The sequence below is a fragment of the Gopherus evgoodei genome, chromosome 7 (genome assembly GCF_007399415.2).
Source record: "Gopherus evgoodei ecotype Sinaloan lineage chromosome 7, rGopEvg1_v1.p, whole genome shotgun sequence".
Taxonomy (NCBI): domain Eukaryota; kingdom Metazoa; phylum Chordata; order Testudines; family Testudinidae; genus Gopherus; species Gopherus evgoodei.
In genome coordinates this window covers 101,533,175-101,556,940 of record NC_044328.1, presented here as the reverse complement: position 1 = coordinate 101,556,940, position 23,766 = coordinate 101,533,175, and the positions used below count along the sequence as shown (strand labels likewise).

At 52.8% G+C, this 23,766-nt stretch overlaps 1 protein-coding gene across 2 annotated transcripts; it reads right to left on the bottom strand.

Moving 5' to 3' along the window:
* Positions 1-973: 973 nt before the first annotated feature.
* Positions 974-23,444, bottom strand: RAB1B (RAB1B, member RAS oncogene family). Of its 2 annotated transcripts, none has more exons than XM_030568152.1 (6): positions 23,338-23,444; positions 10,166-10,238; positions 8,962-9,057; positions 8,626-8,721; positions 7,645-7,776; positions 974-6,806 (listed from the first exon to the last, which is right to left on the bottom strand). In XM_030568152.1, exons 1-6 carry the CDS (start codon positions 23,349-23,351, stop codon positions 6,612-6,614), a joined length of 606 nt encoding a protein of 201 aa, XP_030424012.1. In that variant the 5' UTR covers positions 23,352-23,444; the 3' UTR covers positions 974-6,611. The 2 variants fall into 2 exon arrangements, with proteins under 2 accessions (XP_030424012.1, XP_030424011.1); XM_030568151.1 differs by lacking the exon at positions 23,338-23,444 and adding an exon at positions 13,158-13,225.
* Between the last annotated feature and the right edge of the window lie 322 nt (positions 23,445-23,766).

The window sequence follows — 23,766 nt, the reverse complement described above, 5'->3', positions numbered from 1 at the left end:
ATGGGCAAGTCACTGAATGTATCTGCATCTCAGCTTCCCATCAATACAATTTGGCCAAGAACCCTTCCCAGCAGTGTGTGAGACCAAACACACTGAATTCTGTGAGGTGCCCTGATGCCATGCTGATGGACCTCCCCCTAAAAAGGACCCAAGAGCGATGAGGCAATTGCTGGGGTTCAGAGTTGGGGTGTGTGTGGGGGGGAACACTGCAGAAATGGAGCAGGAAATTTGATCATTTCCCATTTTGCGAGGTTCAAAGGGGCCCCTATTTTTGTCCCATTTTCCAGTCAAACTTTTATCATTGCTTTGGGGGTTCTGACCCAGATCTAGGGGGGGTTGGGGAAGGGAAAATGCTATTTCTGCTAAAACATTGGATAAAATGTGTTGGAAAAATACTTGAGAAACAACACAAAGAGAGAGAGAGAGAGAAATATGTCATCCCTCCTCCCCCAGGAAAGGTCATTTCTTTCCCTCCCCCAAACCTGAAATTTCAAGCAACTCTCTGGGAGATTCCCGAGCCTGGCTCTGCCCTGGGGTCTAGGAGCTGCCAGTGCGCAGAGATGGGAACATACATGGTAGAGAAAGAAACTGCTACCAGGCACATTTACCAGCCATCCCAACCAATGAGCGAGGCAGGGTCCTAGGGCAAATATCCAGCGGTGCCCCCTCTCAGGAGTCTATCCCAAATCTCACACTATTGGGCACCTTTCCTGGACTCATAGCAAGCTGGGAGAATGTCACTTTGCAACATGTAAAAGTTTTTAGCAGAGAAGAGTTTACAAAACATGACCCTGAAAGGTTCAGGGAGGTGAGAAGAGACCCAACCTCCCACGTGATTATTTTTAAAGCCACAGGATCAACTGCTGGTGTGAGCTTGTCACCTGTGGCACAGTCTGTGACCACCTGGTCAAAGCTGGACTTCAGTGCATTGGCGCACACAGGCAGAGTTCAGAGTAAATGGGGCAGCCATTGCTTATGTTTCCAGCCAAGCTCATATGCCTTTAATGGGGGGGGGCGGAGGCAGTTTCCTAAGTTTTTATTTTTGAAAGAAAAAAAAATTATCATGTGCAACCCTAAACTGTTCAATTGTGTGCCCTCCACAGGATTTCTGCTCTCCCAGTCCCTTCAGCATTGTCACCCAGCCTGCTACCACTTGAACCAGCAGCAAGAGAAGGTTGTTATCCCCTGCGACTAGCCTCTAGCATAGCAAATTGCACCACCCCTCTCTTCCCAGTCAGTGCTGACCCCAATGCTCAGTAAGGAGCTAGAGGACACTGTACTGCAGGGAGAAGGGCAGGGATTCAGGAGGGGGCACTCTCCCCTTAAAGTCAGTGCTGGCTCCAGGGGGCGCTGTACTGGAGGGAGCATGGCCCAGGGGGTTGCTCAGTGCAGTCTCTGCTAGCTTTGATGCCCCAGCACAGTGCTGGGGGTTGCAATGCAAAAAGCTGGTAGAGGGGTGCTCTGATGGGCATGGAGTGCAGGCTGGGGACTGTTTGCAGGCTGTGTAACCTCACAGTGGATCCTTAATAACAAATATCTGTGATTCTTGCTCTTTGCACAAACTGCGTAACAGGAAGGAACCATGGATTCAGACAGCCCTGTTTACTAACTACACATGACATGCCAGGCTTAGCTCCAGCCACACGGCTGGTCTGGCCAGGGTCTGTAACAGAATAAGGCCAGCATGAGGACAGGACTCTCAGGCAGAGCTGCGGGAGGGGGGCAAAAGCCCAGGGCCCTGTATGATTTAAAAGGGCCCAGGAGCCCCAGGCCCTTTTAAATTGTCCAGGCAGGCCACAGGGTGGTACAGATGGTGGCGAAGGCAACCAGGCATGTAGGTAGAAGCCCTGAGGCCCAGAATTGCTGTCAGTGGCCTGCTCCCAGGTGTTTAAAGGGATAGTACCCGATCCCTCCATGCTGAACCAGGGGCTGAGAAGCGCACAGAATTAACAGCAACCAATAAACAACTCTAATATAGCAGGTTCCCAGCCCAGCACCCATTCTCCTGGGCCCAAAAATACTCTGAAGATGATCCATTGTAGCTGCATTCCAGCCAGGTGCAGAGGTGAGATGCCACAGAGGCCACAGCCAGGGCTGGTGAATGCTGACAGTCCTTGTCTTGCTGCCAAAATCCTGATGGATCAAGCAATGATAGGGGAGGAAAATGGGGCATTTTCAGAAGCTTAGAACTCAGCCAGACAGGCACCAGCTTCCATGGAACATCAAAAGGCACGTCCCTAGCCCTAGGGCTACCACAGCCTGATTTCAAAGGCCAGGTGCAATCCATAGCCCTACCAGAACTTTTCAAAAAGGCCATAGGAATTTCTTGTAGTAAAGGATTGAACAGCATAGCTTCACATAGCCCAGCTCTGCTGAGAAATAACCTCATTTGGACACTTTCACAGCAAGATTTTCCATTTTTCAAAGCCTTTCATCTCACCACCTTTGGCAGGCTGTTTATACAGGGAGCCCTGGCTCAGTGCTGAGATGCAGCCACCTCTGGGGTGCAACTGCTGGGCTATTGCTGGAGAGATTTTTCACCCAGCAGAGAGATGCAGCTACCCCTGGAGTAGGGCACAAGGCTGATTATACAAAGAGCCCTTAGCTAGTGTGGAGATGCGGCCACCCTGCACGAATGCCCCCATGCTTTCCCCCGTGCAGGGATCCCTTACCTCATGTAGAGACACAGCAACCAGGGTGTGCATGCACCCACAGGCATGTTTAGCAGGTAATTCCTGCTGCTGGGCAAACTCACACTGCTGTTTCTCCTGCCCTTGCAGTGACCTTATTTCTTGACAGCAAAGGGCTTAAAATAGTGGATTGTTCTTGGGAGGGGGACACAATAGCTCAGCATAGCCCACCCTCACTTCAGCTACCATTGGCTGAACCTGTACTGAATAAAGGCTCTTTCCTCTGCAGGTCAGGGAAACTGTGCCCCAATACTGCCCTTGGTACAGAAATGGCGTTAGCAGCACACATGCACCTGTCAAATACAGGCATACTCCAGCTGGGGCACAGCTCTCTGCCCCATGCTGGGAAGCAGCACCCACACAGGGGACAGATAGCGAGGCAGGACCTGGGCTGACTCTGGATTATAAACTCTCCCTGCCCTGGGGGACCCAGGTTGGGAGCAGAAGTTCCCAGACAGTTGAAGTACCTGGCTGGGCAAGGTCCTGCCCCTTCCCCCAGCTGCTGCCCTAATTCCCCACATCCTGTCCCAGATCCTCCCAAGTTGGTGCTGCTTGTGGTGGCAGATCCAGCCCCCAGCCTAGGGGGAGGAAGGGCAAAGTGAACACTTTGCCCTGGCAGTGAGGGGGGCAAAGCCACAGCAGGGCAATTGCAGGGCCCAGCTAGAGATGTGCATTTTCCAGACCTCACTTAGCAGGTTACATATAGGGGCCCCTACCCCAAAGGTACACCCAGACCCAGGCAGCATTGGCTGATGCAGGTCTATCACCCACTCAGCCCATTCCCAAGCTCAGGGGCAGGTACCAATCCAGTGCTGACCAGCCCTGACCCCCTGCCACAGGGAAGCAAGTCAAACACTGGTACAGCAACGAAGGGCAGGACTAGGGCTGTGTTAAGGGTGCAGCGATTTCCTCTATGTGAGTTATACACTGTCCTCTCTGCCCATGTCACTAAAGAACCTGCCAGGGGCTGCAGCAAGCTTACCACACACCTGTACACACAAACCACCAACTAGTGGAGATCAGTGAGATACAGTTAAGGCAGGCAGGGTAGGGGAAGGTGTGATATGCCAGAGCCTCACCCCACATCAAGAGCAGACAGCACAGAGATCCTACTTATGATGCTTGGCGTAGAGATTGTGGTCCAAGCCAACACCACAGTGGGAGCTGACGGGACGCCCAACCCAAGGCCAGAGAGGACACTGCCAGACACCACAGCAAGGCAGCCCTCTGGGCCATGCCCACTTAGAGGGGCAAGCTGCTGGGTGCACAATGAACCAACTCAGGAGACACATGAGCAGAAGCATACCTGGCATGTCCTGGGAAACAGCCCCTCTCACCCACCCTCAGGAAGAGGTGCCATATACAGCCTTAGGCCCAGCCCACATAGTGGGCAGAGAGCACAGTGCAAGATGCTTAGGGGAATCTTACCTAGTCAGAGCCAAGCCCCAAAGTTCTGTAGGCCACCCTCGCAACAGCCTAAAACTTACTCTGCAAGGAAGAGTTAGGCACTGCTCCAAAAGGGGGCATAGCCTCTAGCAAGTTCATGTGAGGGCTCATGTCCCTCCTGCAGCCCTGCAACTTGGCAAGGCCTGAGAGCCAATTCCTGCCACCACCACCCCCCTGCCCCCACACACTTTCAGTAACATCTATCCCCAGCAGGTCTCACCACAACACAGACACCAGAACCCTAGGGACTCCCAAAGGTGGTGAGTTATCCAGTCCTCTGCCTCACAGTGAAGCAGGGGCAAGTCTCCCATGGGCCACACATGGCAGTGAAAGAATTATCAGCATCTGACAAGCAGGAGAGGGGGTCATCCCTAGCAAGCATGCAAGATGCTGCCCCACTGCTCGGGGGAGATAGTTGCCCCAAAACATCCCCAGCTCTGTAGCCAGGTGCAACAGGCCAGCACTCCTGCTACTGCAACAGTCTAGGCCAGAATTGCAATTTTGCTCCCCCTCACCCTTTGGCAGGTATACACCTGCCCCGCTCTAAAATTGAACCCAAAGCTGGGTCAAGGGGATGCACTCTCTCTCCCTCACCTTTGAGTCTTCCAAAATGGCAGGGGAGTTCTCAGCACAAGGACACTGCCGTGCTCCATGGCAGCCACAGGCAGCTGAGCTCAGCTCTGGGAAGCCCCATAGGGCAAGAATAGCAGGTACACAGCCAGGAAAGGGAGTGCACTGGTGGGGGGCAGGGGGGAGAAAAGGGGGGTCAGTCCTAACAATACAATGCCTGCCCAACTGGCTTCCTTCCCTCAGTCAGAAGGTGCCCAGTTCAGCTGAGCTCAGTCTAGCTGGGGGACCCTAGGCAGGGGGCTGAACAGTGCCTGCACTGTACCAGGGCTGCCTGATCCGGGGGGGGGTGGGGGCGGGGGCGGGAAGGGGCACCTGGCCCAGCTCATGTGCCTCCCACCGTTCTGGTGGTGCACACCCCAGCAGGCCTGCTCACAGGAAGAAGGGTGCAGGCTGCGGGAGCCTCCCCGCAGAGGCACTCACCTTTATTTTGGGAATTTTTTTTGTTCCATTTTTTTTTTTTTAAATAATGTCACTGGTGGAAAAAAAAGCAAACAAATGAACCATCCAGCTGGCTCCTCCCACTACCCTAAACAGGGCCATGGCCAGGCCAGGCAGTTGGGGTGGGCGGGCTGGGCACAGCAAAGGGATATGCACTCAGGCCACCAGCTTCCCCTTCTTGCCAGGGCTGGGGGTTGGTCATGCTGAGAAGGGCTGATGCTGAAGAGTGGAACCCCCAGCCCCCATGCACTTGCCCCACAGAAAGTGCAAGAACTTCCCAGCTAGAGGGAAGCAGGACAGCTGCTCAGTGCGTTAGCCCCCTGAAGGCTGAGGTGCTGGGAGCTCCCGAGCCAGGAAGAGCCCTGGGGAAGGGGCTGATCAAGCAGCCGACAGGCCTCTGCTAAGTTCTAAGGCCCCTGACTGTCCATGCTACCCTGAATACATTCAGTGGGCCTGGTATGGGGTGGCCCAGGGACAGCTGACTGCCCCATGTGGCTGGGGAGCACTGGGATGTAGCCTCAGACGGGCGAGGAGAGGAAGCCAAGGGACAGAGGTGGAGTGATGGTATCAGGCTCTGCTCAGCGTTCCTGGGCCAGCCCTGTGTCACAGCCACTCTGCAGCACTGTGGGAGGGTCTGCAGCAGGGGTATAAATATTGAACTAGAACAAGGCCATGGGAAGAAAAGGGACCCCAAGTTGCAGCAGAGGGGATTAAACAGAAGTGTCTGTGCCACTGGGAGCAAGAGAAATGAAAAAAGACACGGAAAGAGGACACAGACCCCCTGAGTGGAGGCAGGGTGCACAGCCCAGTGGTGAGCAGCTTGAGCTGTTCAGAGGGGCCTATGCTCCTACCTCCATTATTCTGCTAGTGACATGCAACTGCCCCATGGAAACCAGGTACCAGGCAGCAGAATTGCTCCAGCCTGCCTTGGCTCAAGCTTAACCGGAAGGAGCCTTTCCGGGAAGAGATGTGATAGGCTCATCGCCTAACAGATCCCCACCTGGAACTGGAGAAAAGGGGGCTGCAGGCAGGAGGAGAGCAGAGGCTGGGGGTGGAGATGGGAGCAGCTCCATGCACCCAGCAGGAAGGGGAGGGGAGCAGAGAACCCACAAGAAGGAGCCAGGAATCCTGCCAGCCATCAGGCATCAAGGACCGAGGCAAGAGGCTGCATAGAGGGAAGTTCTCATGGGTGGGAGAGCACACCTTGCAGGTCTGCCCCCACCACATACTCAACAAGGGTAAGTAATTAACACAGGCAGAAAACCCAAACCACCACCCCACCCGAGAGGTCCCGTCCCCCTGCACGGTATCATCCGGGAAAGTTGCTACTCCACAGTAGGAGGGTGCTGGATAGCACTGGGTTGGACGGTCCCCTCCCCTCCCCACCCTATCCCTCAGTCCTGGGCCTCAGCAGCAGCCTCCGCCTGCTGGTTTGACTGGAGTGCTGTCGATTCTGAGGTTTGGTCTGTCCCCACCAGTGGTGGCACCAGGGCCCATGCGCTTCTTGATCTCAGCAGCCATGGTCATGAATGACTGCTCCACGTTGGTGGCATTTTTGGCGCTGGTCTCCAAGAATGGGATGCCCAAGGAGTCTGCAAATTCCTAAGCAAAGGCAGGGGAGGAGAAAGGGTTACAGGCTGACAAGGCCTCTCTTGTCTATGGCCCAACAGGGGCAGGGCTGTCCCCATCATCAAGAATCACCTACCCAGGAGGACCCTCAGCCCCTTGGGGAGCAGGGACTCAGCACTGCCCCAGCCAGACATTCACCATTCAGACCCCCCAGCTCCCAGGCAATAGGTCTGGTCAGTCATTAGCTCCCCTCTGTAGATAGGGAAACCAAGGCACAGCCCAGGGAAGTGACTTACCAAAAGGGACACAGCAAGTGAGTGGCAGAGCTGGAAAAAGAATCCAGAGGCCCCTGCTCTAACTAGACCTGACTTCCCTCCTAGAGACAGAAATAGAATCCAGGAGTTCTGGATGATAGGCTGGAGATCCTAACCACATCCCCAGCTCCTTGGTGCCACAGGGCAGACTGCTACTTCCCAGAAATTTAGCCTATTTCACCCCTTCACTCCTAGTTCTGTCCCCAGACATCTGTGCACTCATCTAGGGTCCCCCAGCCAGACAGGCGGCCAGGAGCCGGAACCCAGGGCTGGCAGTGGGGATGGAGGCAGCCAGCACAGCCTCAGAGATCAGACCTACTGCTGGCAAATAGCAAGCCCTTCACCTGAGCTACAGCCAGACATGAAGGGGAGGAAGCAGCTGATAGGACAAGTGCTGCCCCTTGGTGGGGCTTCCTGGTTCTGCGGGAACATGCTGCAGTAGGGACAGCCACTCAGTTGATAGGACCCCACCCGAGAGTTGCTTCCTGTCTGCATCTGCCAGAGACAGAAGGGGGAGCGCTATTGACAAGCATCAGAGGCTTGCTGTGCCTGCTCACCTTGGCAGTGGTGTAGTCCACTACTTTCTTCGTGGTGAGGTCACACTTGTTGCCCACCAGCAACTTGTTGACGTTCTCACTGGCATAGCGCTCGATCTCCTGCAGCCACTGCTTCACATTGCTGTAGGACTCCTGCAACAGGGAACATGGGCTCAGCTGGACCCCAGCCACCCTGCCAACACGCTTACAGCAACAGCTCAAGGTCCCCAGAACCCCTCAGCAAGCATGCATCTCCATTTCATAGGCAGGAAGTGGAGACAGGGGAAGCAACTGGCACAAAGGTCACAGCAAGTTAGAAGCTCAGTGGGGACAGAACCCAGGAGTCCTGCTCCCAGTGTTTGCTCTACCAGTACAGCCCTTCCCACATTCAGCAGCTGTTGTTAGATGCTGTTATCTTGATGTCCTTCCCACCTACCCCAGGGAGCTGCTGCCAGCCTTGCCATCTTCAGAAACTGCTCAATTCCCCATCTTCAAGGTGAATATGGAAATGAAGGCAGTGCAGCCCCTTGAGCCTGGCTCTATGGGCCAGTCATGGGTACACCAACTGCTGGCACAGAGCAGAGCAGCTGCTGCTGTATCTGTGTGTGACACCTGAGTCAGCAATGCCTGGGGCAGATGCAGAAGGAATGCAATGCTCCACTGGCCCAGGAAGGGGCAGTGCCCAGCACAAAGGGTGCAGGAATGGATGGTCACTTTGGAATAGTGACCAGGACCACTCTTCCCCTGCCAAGACCCAACAACTCAACAGTGGAGACTGCCTGGTCTCCACCACTGCCACCCAGCAGGCAGGGTCTGGCTACCAACAGTGAGGCATTCTTACAGCACTACTCTAGTCCTGGAACCAGGACAGAACCCAGGGGTCCTGGCTTCCTAGGTGCCCAGCAGGAGGCCTGTTGTCTGAACCTGGAGGGGCCCTGGATGCAGGGAGGTCAGGGACCTGTCTGAGGACTTGCAGGGCCAGAGTATTTGGGGCAGCATTACCTGATCTGTTACATCATACACCACAATGATGCCATGCGCCCCCCTGTAGTAGCTGGAGGTGATGGTCCGGAACCGCTCCTGACCAGCAGTATCCCACTGCAAGAGAAGGGAGGGGTTGGACCTTGCATTTATCCTCTTCTAGAGACAGACAGCACCCCATAGAGGGGAACCCCCATATTCCATTCCCCCACACTTCTGAGCCACCCAGTGCCCCACCCTGCTGCAGGATAGGAGCTAGCATTCTCAGAAGGAAAAGGCCTGTATACCATTCCCTGCCCTCCAGAGCCAGTCCCCAGAGGTCAATGCAGCAGCACTGGTCAGGGGCCAGATACTCACAATCTGTAGTTTGATGGTTTTGCCATCCAGCTCGATGGTCCGGATTTTGAAGTCCACCCCAATGGTGCTGATGTAGCTCTCTGTGTAGGTGTCATCCTGCAGGGTGCAGAATGAGGTGATTACCAGGGCAGCTGGGGTCTGTGCTCATAACCTTCTTCATCACCCAATTCTAGTGGCAGGACAAAGAGCCCTGATGCCCAGTGGCCTGGATCTAAACACTCCTCAGATATTGAACAGCCACCACTAAGAGTGGACCAGATGCCAGCCCAGTGCTGAGCAGAGAGGAGGGTTTGGGATTCCTTTAAATAGGGGTTGTTTTTTTTTATTAAGTGCTTTGGTAGTCTGGAGATCCTTGTCAGGAGCTGCTTAGCTTCCAGGAAGGTTCTGCAGTTTAAAAAGCCATTTTAAATCAACTGTCAATCTAGCAAGACAACTCCTTGGTACCCACCCATTGCCAAATAACATGCAGCACCAGCATCTCAGCTGCCCTGTAATGCTTGGTACTCCTACCCCAGAGTGCTTTATCGTCAGATAAGACTATATGCAGCCACCTCTGGGGTGGCATATGGGGACCATTAAGCAGCACACAGTGATAATGTGCAAGTTTAGGACAGGGAGTGAAGACTAACCAGATGTGAAGTTACAGGAGGCCAAATATAATCACTCAAGATGGAAATTGACCAGGATACCAGAGTGATTATGGAGCCTCTTAGGACAGTGTCACAGGTATTGACTGATCCCAAAGAGTCAGGAACCCAGTTTTAAGTCTTTTGCAAAAGGCAGCACCTCCAACAGCAATGTCCTCAAGCACTGCACTGGGAAAAGACACTGACTACAAGGGTATAGAGCTCCCTACTGAGCCCTCCCCAAGGCTCAGCACTCTCCTGCCCAGCAGGATATTAGGGTCAGACTGACAGAAAAGGGCACCCTATTACATCTCTGCTGTTCCCTGCAGTGTGGAGGTCTCCTGGCCAAGCACTGGCAGGACTAAATGTCTTTAGCTTGCAAGTTCAACTAGGTCACTGTACAATGGTTTGAGTTTTCATAAAATATGCCCCAGGGTGATGAGACTTAAGTAGCCACATCTCAGACACCACAGCCTCACTGCAACAGCTCTGGAACAGATGGGGCCAGCCTGTCACCATATGGCTAGACAGCTGTCCACTGGACCATGAGGGGCTCTGCACAAGGCAGGGACACTCACAGCAAATCGCAGCAGGAGGCAGGACTTCCCCACACCAGAGTCTCCAATCAGCAGCAGCTTGAACAGGTAATCGCTGAAACAGACAGATGGAGAATGAGGGAAACTGAACAGTTCCTGACTTTTCTAGTAGTGTGGCTAACTAGAGACCTCTCCCCTGCTCAGACCAGGGAGTGTTCCCAGTGGAAGACAAGAGGGCTTGGAGTACACATAGTGGGGAAAGTGCATGTGCTGGCAAACAACTTTGGAGTAGGGCATGGGTGCTCTTTATACAGGGGTTCTTCGTCAGATCTGTGCAGTCAGGACTCTGCTTCCTACCACCCACAGCGTTCCCAAGAGACAACAGGGAGCATCAGATGCTCCATGGGGATGTAATTAGAACCCAAGGATTTTGGCTCCTGGCCCTCCTGCTTTAAGCACTAGCGCTCACTCCCCTCCCAGAGTGGAGAATAAGAGCTAGGAATCTGAACTCCAACCCTCTCCCTAGCTTTGGATGAGTGCACACTATACATTCAGATTAGTTTAATAGGACTTGCCTACAATGGCAGCATCTTACAGAGCAGGGTCACCCTCCCAAACTTTGAGAGGTCCACTTTCCAGGGTGCAGCCCATGGTGGAGGTCAGAAATGCAGGGAGAATAGCATGGAGTGCTTGGTTTTGGTACTTTGTCCCCACTCGTGAGGCAGTCTAACTCTCTACAGGATCCTCAAGACTGAACTTATTGGGGGCTCAGCAGATCCCAAAGACTAAAGCATTAACAAATCCTGGAAACATTAAGAATCTGGGAACAAACAAAGCCATTCAGAGCTGCAGTCCAGAAAGGCCTGTTCTGATCACTCAGTCATCCTTACATCTAGGGCCTTTCAGCAAGGCCAACCCTAGAGGCCTTCACATAGCCCCTGAAATGCAGCCACAGCACAAGGGTTTAGAATTTTTGACCAGGCAAAAGCCTGCCTTTAAGCCAGGTTTTAGATCTCCACATAGCCATGTGGGAGCCTCCACATGTCTGCTGGTGCTGTTGGCTCTGCTGGGATTGGAGGAATCACCCAGGCCACACTGCAGCTTTGTGGGTTGACTGAGCACTGGGGCTGTTCTCAAACCTTTTGAGCAGAAACCTGGGTATTTAAAGTTTTAGGATCCCACTTGGTTATGGCTAGTCCCTTGCCCTCATAGCAAAATGCTCACCCAGCTCTGGGGAAGCTGCAAAGCAGAGATCCCAAACAGCAGTGTCACGACTCCAGGGAGGGGGAAGGAAGAGGTCCTTTCATAAGAGTCCTGCACAGACTGTGCACCATAGTGCAAAGCTGAGCTGGCGTCTAGGGTTGGGTTTCTACACAACACGGGTGCCCTGGGGCAAGGTAGCTTCAGTTCTGGCCATGCTAGGGAGCTGGGCTCCTACCTTGGCCTTGCAAGGTTGCTAAATTCACTTCTGAGGGGGGTAGTGGTGACTAAGCAGAGGGACAGCTAGGGTCAGGCAGGCAATCAGGGAAGGTTTCCCAGCAGTGAGGGGTCTGGAAACTGCCAGCTTGTTTTTAAAACTCCCTTTGGGAGAGGCAAATAGATCAAAACCTCCAGGTCTGATCTCTGAGGAGCAAGTGAGCCAACCATTCCCTACTCAGCCTTCCTCTCTAGGAGTGTTATAGGCTGCTCTGTCACCCAACACCTAGAACAGCTTCAACCCCTCACCATATTGAGCCAGTGAGCATAGCCACAGCAAGGGAAGAGACCTATTTGTACAGAACAGCCCAATCCCAGCCACTGTGAGGGTAATCAACCACCCAATACATTGCCATGGCAATGCCATGTGCAATGAAGCTGGCACCACCCATCTCTCCCTGCACAGGAAGGATGTGACCCAGCACAGCAGCAATTTACCCTCAGCCACTGAGACCCAAGGTGGCAGCAGCAGAAATTCCCACATGGTGACAGTGACAGGGGTGGCCGAGAAGGGGTTGCAATGGCCAGCCAACAGACCTCATGGGAAGACAGGCTGAGTGGCTGGACATTAACACAAAGACAGCTTAGCCCCAACCAGCTCCAGCTGGAGACTCTCTGCTTTCCAGCACTGTAGCTGGGGGTACTGGCAGCAAATCCCTGAACAGAAGTCATGATACATTCAGGGCAGCCTGAACCAATCCCAGCCAGAGACCAAGCCCTGGGACAGACTGTCCCCTGCTCCACACAGGGGCCCTAATAAGGATTTCAAAGCCAGAGAAGACTTCCATGTCAAAGAGTTCAGAAGGCTCTGGAAATTAGAAGCTGCAGAGCACTGAAGTCACACAATGTGGGTCTAGTGGTCACAGAAGGAGGCTAGGACTCCTGGCTTCTCTCCCCAAAGCTTAGATGAGATGATTTACTACAGTAAGAGCCCCCAATTCTGGGCCTTGGGCTGTGTTAGCCACTAGATCCCACTTCCTTCCCAGAGCTGGGAATCTTGGCTCCCAGCCCTCTGTTCAATTCCATCCTGGATGTCAGCGCAGTTTCACCCAGAATAGCTGTCATCTGTAGAGGGTCTGATTTATTACTGAGAAGGATAAAGTACCATAGGGTAAATGTTCAGCCCTTTACAATCACTAACTGCCCAGCACAGCTTGCCACCAGCAATAGCAGGGTCCTTCATGTGCTTTCCACTCACACCACAAGCCAGGAGGAATTGAATTGAGAGGCCTCTGCACAGAGGATTTTACGATGCAACACCAGTGACACAGTAGCACCTATCCCAGTACAGGCCCACCTGTGCCTCACTCTGGCCAGCCGAGCTGAGGCCTTTGAGTAGCAACACAGCTCAGCACAATTGCAAAGCCTGGGTGTGTAAGCACTACATCCTGACAGCAAAGCAGCTACACAGAGCTATAGCGTCCTTCACCCCAAAGCAGGGTGCAAGATGACCTATTAGGGCTGGTCCACACTACGGGAGGAAATTGATCTTAGATACGCAACTTCAGCTACCTGAATAACGTAGCTGAAGTCGAATATCTAAGATCGGATTACTCACCTGTCCTCACCGCGCGGGATCGATGTTCGCAACTCTCCCTGTTGATTCTGCATCTCCGTTGGGGTTGATGGAGTTCCGGAATCGATATAAGCATGCTCGGGGATCGATATATCGCGTCTAGATGAGACACGATATATTGATCCCCGAGCAATCGATTTTAACCCGCCGAAAGTAGTCTGGACGTAGCCTTACTGTGGCAAGCTGTTTATACAGGAGCCCTAGCCTGGCCCCTGCTCAGTGTTGCATGACAGTGTGGGCAGAAGTGAAGGTTAATCAGACTCAGTTGCATTATAGCTACTACTTGGGGGAATTGTCCGGAAAATGAGTAGCTACAGGCTATCAACATCTGAGAAAAAAAGGGCATCCCCTCTCAGCACCCCTACCATGGAGGGAAGAGCACCCCCTCTGAAGACCAGTAGCACTCTCTTAGAGCTCAGCACCAGGACACTAGATTCAGTGCCAGCTCAGAGAGAGAGAGCACTGCCTACAGAATCACCACTACCCCATGTGGGAGCTTGGGTTTTCCATGGAGGTCTCCTATCGAAGCAGTGACCCAGCCCAGCCCCACTTTTCAGTGCTGCTGCATTACACAGCTATAGTTTGAATTCATGCTGTAGCCACCCCATGAGTGGGAGAAACACAACAAGGCTCCACATACCCAGAGCTAGACCTGGCTCTCACCCACTCTCCTGGTGCGGATGCAGCACTTGCCCCTGGACAAGCTGCATGGCTGTTGGGCACATCTGCTACATTCAACCCCTGCTTTACATGGCATACAGTACAAGCCTTTTCTAAAGGCTCATGAAGAGCCAGCCTAGGGTAGCCCTGGATACACATCAGGCTCTGTAGAGACAGCCACCCCCACAACTCACCACAAGGCCTAATTAACACCAGCCCTTGTCAAGCTTCATAGGCTCTTGCAAGTACCCAGGCTGGGCTCTCAAGGCCCATTTCTCCTCACAACACAACCCACTCTTATGAAAGAGCAATTGATAAAAACATGAGCCCTGAAGCTCCAGTGCTGGCAACAGGATAGAGAGCAAGATCCAGGGAATGACTGCTCAGAAGAGCTGCTAGTAAACTGGAGTCTCAGCCACATGAGAAACTTATACCAGTCAGACCAACGCTATGTTTGTACAGCACCTGGTACAACAGGGCCCACGTCCAAGGCTCCTAGGCCACAAATTGGTATAAATCTTACTACGGACATTTGGCCTTAGAGTGGCCTGTTAAACTGCTGGAAGTTAAAGCCAGGTAAATCGAAACTGGAAATAAGCAGGCTTGGCAGAAGTCAATTTTAATTTTCCCAATTTTTATTTAAAATATTTCCTCTATTTTAACTTTTTTTCTCCATAGTTGCAGGGGTTGGGTTAGGGCAGTGCTGATAGCAGGGCTGCAGGGGTTCCCTCTGCAGCCCAGAGGCACAATATGTAGGGAGGCTGAAGTCCTGGCCCAGCAGAGCAGAAGCCCCTGGTTGTGGGGGAGGCCATCCCACTGCTAAACAGCTCCTGCCCAGAGACAGCTCCCACACTCCTGGCTCATGACACCCAATCCCTGCAGGCACAAGATGTGAGGAAGGCTGGAGTCCTGGTGGGGCACAGCAGATACCACTGGCCAGGGCTTTAAGGCATCCTCATGCCCAGCTGTGCAGGAGGCCACCCTACTGCTGAATGGTGCCTGCCTAGGGTGGCCTCTTCTGTGACCACAAAGAACTCCCATACCTTGTGCCTGCAGGGACTGGGCAACACCAATCCCGCTCACTCATTCACTAGTCAGGAGCATGGAAGCTATCCCCAGGCAGTTGTTCAGCAGGAGGTGGCCTCCCTGCACAGCTGGGGGCATGTCCTCCTCCTTATGGTTCTGGAGGAGGGTCTCTGTTCCATTGGGCTAGGAGCGCTGCAGAGAAGCAAAGCTCTGTTGACACTGACCAGCTCACTCATTCCTGTGACAGCAGGGATGCAGAAGGACATACAAGACCCAGTCCCTGCAGTCACATCAACTGTTACCATCTGATCTGTCGATTTCAGTGTGTCGGCTGAAACATTTACTGACAGTTCTAAATTAAAATCAAATCCTAGAAATAAGGCACCAGTTTTTTAGCCAAAGGAAGTGGAAGATTCTCCACCCTTTGGTGGTTCAAGTCCAGACTGGATGCTTTTCTGGAAGATATTTTTGCCAAATCCAAATAATTGGACTTAATACAGGGGTCACTGGGTGACACTCTCTGGCCTGTGATATACAAGAGAGACATACAAGAGAGAGACTAGAGTATCCAATTGTCCCTTTTGGCCTTAACTCTGAATCTTAAGTTTAGCTTCAGTCACGAGGCATCATCTGAAGCTAGATTAATATAAACCACTCAAAACAAAGATTCAGAGATTGTGGTCCTCTCTCTCTAGCTACTCTGGCCTACCGTGACATAGGTACCAGATAGCCAGTGCAAACCCCTTTGTAGGCTAAACAAAAACAGCAGTTCTCAAACTCTGGGTTGGAACCGTATTTTAATGGTGTCACCAGGGCCAGCATTAGACTTGCTGGGGTCTGGGGCTGAAGCCAGAGCCTGGAGGCTCCACCTCTTCCTCCTCTCCTCCCAGCCTCCCCCCGCCCCCCGACCTTGGATGATGTAGTAATTTGTTGTCAGAAGGGGTCACGGCGCATTGAAGTTTGAGAACGCTGTGTTCAACTGATGCAGCTTTCCTGGTACAGTGCCTGCAGCAGCAAAGCCCATGTAGGAAGAGTGTAAACACATAGTAAGTGGTTCATTGCCAGCACCAAGTCTGGTCACTGCCAGGAGCAGGAAGATTTTATAAGTGGAAGCCTCTGACAGCACAAGCTGGACTGAGGGCTCCACTTCACCACAGAAGTAACTTGGCTTCCAAGGTGAATGCAGTCAAACTCAAGCCCTGTTCACACAAAAACCCCTTCCCTCAAGTACGGTGGTGGTTTCAGTTTGAGCTGGCTGGCTTGTAGGGGCATAGGCTACAGCTTGTGTGAGCACAACTCAGCAGCTGCTAACTTAACCAGCTTGCACCCATGCTGCAGGGTAGTTCTACTGGAGTGCCATGAGTCCTCCAATGCCTCCATTCTCTGGGTCTCCTTCCCGCTCCTGCCCAGAAAGGACAGACCAGTTTCCCCACAATTCACTAGAGAAGAACTCAGAACAGCTCAGCTGATTCCAGCACTAAGAACCATGGGATATGCCCCAAGAAGTTTAAGCACTAAACACAAGGGAGCACAGTACCAGCATGGCCACAGCAGCTCCAGTGTTGTTTTCAGGCACAGTGGCCACTTGCATTTGAAGGAGGCCAATTCCAGAGTAGGTAGTTCAAATTAACCCTGTAGTGCTGACAGACCCACCAATGCATTTTCTGTAGAAGCTGCAAGAGGGAACTGGTTTTGCTTATGAATGACCTGTGCTGGCTTCAAACCTGTGCCACAGGGTTTCACTGCACTGTCAATGGAGGGGTGCTATGCAGTTCATATGCCAAGCTTCAACATCCCATGAAACTGTTTCCTCATTTTTAAATCTGGCCAATAAAAGTCTAGAGATGGAAGCAATTTGACCACAGCCACTTGATGAGTTAGTGCTAGAGCTGGAACCCAAAAATCCTGACTTCCAGCCCTCCCAGCTATTTGATAGCCTCTGCCCACATGCTGTACAGATAGAGTGACAGGTCTCCATGGCTACATGGAACTGCATGAAGGCCCAAGGGGTGGGGCCCCTAACAACAACTCTCTGCTGCCTCCCACAGCCTCTCTTCTCACAGTCCCTGTGCAGGGGAAGTGGTGCCTGCTGCATGGAAGTAGTTTGTTCCTCAATCCCAGATTGGAGGCCCATACTTCACAGAGGACTCAGGAAGGTCAGACATACAAGATGCAGGGACAGATGTTTAATCAAAAAAAGCTGGGGGCCAGAACTCTTTGGTTTTATCCCCAGTTCTGGAGGGCAATGGGCAGGAAATCAGGACACTCTGCCTGTCTCTGGAGAGAAAGTGTAGTTCAGTGGTTAACAGAAGCCCTGGGTTCTATTCCTAGCTCTTCCATCAACACTGCATGATTGTGGGCAGGGGCCTCACCTCTGTGCCTCTGTTTCCCAACCTGTAGAAAGGGAACAATTCCCCTTGGCAGTGTTGAGGACTGCAGAATCCTTTGATAACAGGTACTAGGGAAGCCAGGTGTTTCCCCAAGAAGAAAGCCACATACAAGCTGCTGTGACAGCACAACATCCACCCCTTTAACTGTTCTTGCAGATAGATTGTTCCAGTTGACTTGGAGAGCTGGTATCCTCCACCCCCGCCCCCCCACTAGCTGGGGGCAGCAAGGACAGCTCCCCCTCCATATACCTCACCAACATGTTGGCAGGGGCAGTGTTATTTGTGAACAGAGCTAACAGAACCTGGGCAGCATCTCTGCAGGCAAAGTTTTGCTGCACCACTGATTCCATGTCTCTCCCTGCCACCCCCAGAGCCTTCTCTTCTGCAGCACCTGTCAGCTGGGACAGGCTCCCAGGCTTACCTCAAAACTACACCCCACCCACTCCACTAGGGAAGCAAGCTCCTCAGATCCATGTCAAGCTGGGTTCTGTTTTAAAAACTGGTCTACAAATTTACTCTACTTGTGAGCTTAGCTGTGAAAAGTGAGTTCACAGACCACCACAACAGCCTATAACATATGGAGATATATCTATCTCATAGAACTGGAAGGGACCTTGAAGGTCACTGAGTCTAGTCTGCTGCCTTCACTAGCAGGACCAAGTACTGATTTTGCCCCAGATCCCTACATGGTCCCCTCAAGGATTGAACTCACAACCCTGGGTTTAGCAGGCCAATGCTCAAAGCTATCCCTCTCCCCTACAACGATGGGAAGAGGTGCAAAAGAGACCAAGTACACCTCTTCAGTTGGACTAACTCAGTCTGATATAACCAAAACTGTGGTGAGATCATTCCTGGTAAACCAGATAGTAGTAAGATGGAAATCAATGAACCAAAACTGGTGTCAGAAATTAGGCCTACAGTATTTGATGGACAAAGTAATGAAGGAATAGGCTATTCCACCCATCACTCCCTTTGCAGGAAAAGCTGGAGGAGGCTACCATGATGTTGGCTGACTAATGGGCAAGAGAAGGGGAATGAGCTACCTTCACCATCCTAGCTGTCATCCTCACTGTCTGTGGGGTCTTCGGACCTTCATCCTAATCTGAGAGATGTCCTGATCAGAGTGGGCCAGAGGGGGCACTCAAACATTGCCACCTCCACTCCTTCAACTGAATCTCAACACCAACAGGAATGTGTGACTAAGCCCTCCCTCCCCACTCCATATGTCCTTTTCCTTTCCTACTTCATTCTTCTCCATTTGTCCTGTTTAATAAGTGGCTCAGCAGGCCAAGACTACATATTCTGCAACACTGCTTTAAGCCGGAGACCAGAAAGAGGCAGCTAAAAGCAATGCCTTAGACAGCTGGATGCTGGTACAAGTTTGCCAGGTATTTGAATGGCTAATAAGACCACGTGCTGTGCTTGTGTTTCTACAGCACTGAAGCAGCAAGTGAAAGTCAACCCAAGACAGAGCTGCATTTTCTAACTTTGCTGTTCTTCTCTCCTCTTATGTGTTTGTCTTGTTTGGTCTTCTCAGAACCAGGATCAGGTTTTAACAGCAAACAGCCCTAGCCCATCTCTACTGACGTTTCTTTCACACACAAAGACAGTTATTACCATCTTCAATACCATATAAACAAGAGGCTGTGTGTTCTAAAACTCTACAGCTGAAAAGAACAAGGGATGCTGTTAAAATGAAAGTATTTAAAAGTCTTTGAAATGTAAAGTATTAACTGTTTCTTTTTTTTTTCCCTGTATTTGTAATAGAAGGCTTAAAGCATGGTGATTGTGTTTACACCATGGTATTAAGCAGGCTGAGGTCTCTGTATGCCTAATCCAGACCCTTGTTTACCACTGTTTAAGGCTGGAGAGTGATTAGGTTATGTTAACACCTTTGACCCATATTTTCCATCTAAACTGATAAAACAGTTTTGCCCTGCTCCTCAGCTGCTGCAAGCCAAATCCTGCTCTCATCCCACAACACCCACCCACCTCTGCCTTCCAGTGTCCCCAGGCAAACCCCCCCCCCCCAAATCTTTGATGCCTCCTCTCAGGACTGTGCAGGCAGCAGGAGCTCACCCTGCTCATTGGAACCTGGACAGAATCAGCTAACAGGCAAGCCAGGAGAGAACCCAGTTCCAGCACCAACACCAGCATAGGATACAGGCTGGGGGCACTTTGCTCTGCTTGGTTAATAGCAGGACAGGGGGAGAGCTGAGAGACTACTACTGAAGGTCACAGTGACCAGGACTGGCAAAGATCCACAGACTGGAGTTGATGGGTACACTTTCCGCCCAAACAAAGGGCATTGCTTAGGGGGATGTGTCTGGGAGAGGACAATCACCATGAGAGCTCAGACCACACAGGTCCCAGGGCGGAGGAGGAAGCCCCATCTGCTGGGATGTTGAAACCCCACAGGATGAAGGGCCACCTTGCCCTAGCTTGGATCCACATGCAGCACTGTCCCATGGGGCAGTTTATATGGGATTAATACTGCACACCCAGCCAGAATGGAAGCTTTATACAGCTGAGTCCCAACAACTGGGATAAGGCTTTGGGAAGCTCTTTTGTTCTTTGGGGAGTGGGTGGCTTAAAAGCTGCTGGGTTTCTTCTTGCACACTAGGAGTTAAGTGGGGGTCATTCTCCCGGGACTCTGCTCTCCAGACCCCTCCACATGTGCCGAGATGACACTGCTTTCACAAGAGCACAGGGACTGAGTGACTGCTATTGTTGTGTAGAGCTGGAGTTTGTGACAGGAAGAGTCCATTACCTCATCCAGCCGATGCAAAATGGCTTCTTAGAGCTTGGCTTAGTACTGGGGTACCACTGCTGCCCTTGGGAGGAGATTCCTTGCTCCAGAGACCCCACTGTTAGGAAGGGCTTCCCAATATAAAGCACTTGCTTCCCCCCAGCTTTATTTATCTGCCCCCTTCAACAATGCTTCCCCTTGCTAATCCCAGCCTTCAGATGTGGGGCAATTTACAATCCTCTAAGACAACACAGAGCAACAGCTAAGGCTCAGGTACTAGCACTGAGGACTCCTGGGTTCTAGCCTCAGGCACAGATGTCACTGGCACAATTGTTCCCCCCTCCGCAGTACATCAACAATATCGACCAAGCTTTTTAAAGCACAAAGTGTTTGGTCCAGCCATATGTATCTAGCCCTTCATCATGCCCAGAAGCCACACTCTGGGAGTTCTCAAGTCAATACCCAGTCACCAGTCAGTGACGACCATATAGTACGAGTGTGTAACTGCCCCCAGCATTGCTCAGGCACAGAGGTAGCCAAAACTGAATCTTGTAACCCAGTTCCCCACCCCAAGCATCAGCATTGTCATAAACGGAAGAGACTCCAGGTCAGTCCCAACCAGAGTTCTTCAGCAACTATCACAACTCCTTCCTCAGATCCCTCCCTGATCCCCACCCTGTCTCTTACAGCTTTCATGCTGTCAATACAACACTTAGTTGCCTGCACAACACAGGCAGGAATGAGCAGAGACCCACTGTCACCCCTGCACTGGAGATGGTTGCCACAGCCACTGGTTGCCTCTGAACAGACCTCTCTCATCACCACCAACTAGATGCTGCTGCAAGGAGACAGCAACACCTTCCATGATTACTTGATGTCTCTGCACCAGGGGGTATCCAGCATGCGCCTTGCCTCTCACAAGTGTTTCAGCTCCAAACAGCCATAGAATCCTGTGTATCATCCCCATGATACTTCCAGGGGCTCCCAGAGGAATTGGCACAATTAATTATGGGGCATATGTGCTTCCAGCATTGGAGAACTACTACATCTGTCACCTCACACCAATGGGCTGAGGTAGCCCAATATGACGGTTGCATCACCCCCATTGTGTCACCAGGCTAGCTGGGCCAATCAAGTCCAGCTGGCAGAAGGCAAAATGAGCAACATTTCCCAATTAGTGTGTTCTGCTGGTGGGGAGGGGACAGGAAGCCCTGACTCATGCTATCTGCTGTCACTTTCCCTTTGATTCAACATAGATGCTTCGGGGCAGTCCCTACCCTAGACTTCAGTGGGGGGAGCATGACTAGCTATCCAAGAGAATGGATCCACACAGATCAAAAGTTCAGCAAAACCAGTGCTGGCTCAGTTTGAGATTGTTCCCAACCCCCACTTCTGGAGTTCCCATGCTCCTGGTGCCTTTCACACCATAGCCATCTCCATGCATTTCAGACATCATTTCACCTACCACTGTAAAGCAGCCACTTCTGGGGTGGGAGACAACAGCTTTTTAACAGCCAACAGAGATACTAGCAAGAACAGAATCCTGAATTCATTTGAAACTCAGGGAGAGGGATTTAAAAAGGAAGCAAAATGGAATGGCCCCAAGAAGGGCTGGGAAGAGAAAGGGCATTGGGCTTCAAGAGGTCAGGACCTATACTAAGTCTCATCTGAAAGTCAGAATCACAGGAGCTGCCTGTCAGTGCCAGATCTTGGCTCTGACAAGCCGCTATGAAAAGTGTGTGGACAGCTCCATTCAGAAAGGCAGCCAGTGCCACTTGAGAAGTGGGGGATCTAGTTTGCCCCCTCCAGCAGCTCAACAGGGAATGCCACCAGCCTGATCTGCATTTCCTTTTCCAGAAAGCCTCACTCTCCACAAAACCACCTGTCATCGACACTAACTGGATGCTCAGAGAGGCCATGGAGGCCAAACAGCTAGCTGCTCTGATCAGGGCACTGTCTAACCCCAGAGCCAACAAGGCTGCCATTGCCTTCACCTTCTCCCTCTAACAAGCAGAGAATTTGGATGAGGTCTTCTGCTCAGTCCTGCCAACAGCCAGCTGGAATGCAGCTTCCCTGTGCTCCCACCTAAGGGATGGCCTCTCTGGGGCCACATCCAAGCTCCCTCAAGTGTTCCAGAGCTGCAGTCACATTCACACTCAGGAAGCAGTCAGAGCACTTCCATTTCAGTGAGTGCCAGGTCAGTTTAACACAAAGGGCACTCCACATCCCTTGCTGTGGAAGCTTCAGTGGAGGAGGATTCAAAGCAAGCCTGAGATTCACATTGACTTGACTTTTCCTGTGCTATCAACAAGCAGCTGGGATAATTAGCACTGGGTCCACTTGAATCTGCCAAGATGCTGCCCTGTAGAGCCATCACCTCATGGGGAAAGGCTCAAGCCCAACAAAATTGCACTGAAATGTAACAGTTTGTAAGAGGTCCGGCTGTCTCTGGGAGTGGAACCTGGGGCCTTCTCCTGCAGGCCACTGGCTCCATCCAGCCCCCACAGTGGAAAGCTGCTCTCATCTTGTGCCTCTTTAGTGGCTCATCCCCCTAAAACAAACTGGGGAGGGGGTGGTCTCACCCCAAGTCATACCATCACTATCATCTGTCCCACATCCCAGTGGGCACTAACCAGCCCCTTGCTGGCCTCCTGTGCCAAGGCCTGAATGGAGTTACCCTGCTATACAGGTACTTTGCACCCACACAGCTACCCCTGGGCAGCAGGGAGGAGTGGGGAGCTTTAGCCCAGAATAACCTTGTCCCCACTGGGCACCGTTCCAGAAGAGCTAGACTGGTACAAAGCCACCCCCTGCTGCCTCAGCTCCCACTGCACAGAGGGACCGACCCCCATCACACCAGGCACAAGGATAAGACACGCCACCCTCCCGCAGACACCCAGTGACGGGGTGGGCGGCGGGGCCGAGGGACCCAGCGCCGCGGGGCCAGGGCTCCCCTCCCCTGGAGCAGTCTCGCCGCCCCCCCAGCCGCCCCAGGGAGGGGCCAAGCGAGGGGCGGAAGCGGGGGGCCCAGGGACGCTGGTGAGGGGAACTGACCGGCACGTGAGGCGGGGCAGCTCCAGGGGGCGGCGGGGGGAGGGGAAGCGGGGGGCCCCGGACTCTGGCCGGGGGACACCAGGGGGCGGCGACAGGGGACGCCCGGCAGTCCCGGAAAGGCAGCAGGGGCGGGGCCACGGGGCTGTAAGGCCCCGGCGAGGGCGGCTCAGGGCCCAGCGGGGGCCGCTGATGGGGTCCTAGCCGGGGTGAGGGGGCGGCCGCGAGTGGCTTCGGTCCGCCTGAGGCATGGGGGGCCCGGTCCCGCCCCTCCCCGCACACTCACTACTCCGGGTTCATGGCGGCGCCCCCGCGGTGATTTCGGCTCCTCCTCACTCACAAGATGGCGGCGGCCTGCGGCTCCCCCTTGATCCTCCCCCCACCCCAGGGGAGGCTTCACTTGTACGCAGGTGCGGAGTCCTTCTTCTGGCACCCTGGGATATGTAGTCTCCCGCTCACACTTGGCCACGCCCCTTCCCCTGCTGCTGTCCGACCTGAGGGGAAGTGCGCATGTGCGGAGAGCGCATGACTTCATGGGATGCGTAGTTCCTCGTGCCTAGGCTTCACACGCTCTACGTGCAGACTCTATGTGTCCCATGCGCAGGCGCCAAACACGCAATCCCTCACGGGATATGTAGTTTACTTGCCGGACTCTTTGTCAGCCACGTGTTTAGTGTCTTCTTCCCATAGCCCCAGCCGCAAAGACCCCTGGGGG

Bases quoted from the DNA above. Each gene is read 5' to 3' on its own strand.
- RAB1B (XM_030568151.1), bottom strand. From the start codon at position 13,210: ATGCAGAATCAACAGGGAGAGTTGCGAACATCGATCCCGCGCGGTGAG. The intron at 10,239-13,157 runs GTGAGTAATCCG...TGTCTGTTTCAG, and splicing joins ATCCCGCGCGGTGAGGACAG to CGATTACCTGTTCAAGCTGC. The intron at 7,777-8,625 runs GTAATGCTGCCC...TCCCTGTTGCAG, and splicing joins TGTATGATGTAACAGATCAG to GAGTCCTACAGCAATGTGAA.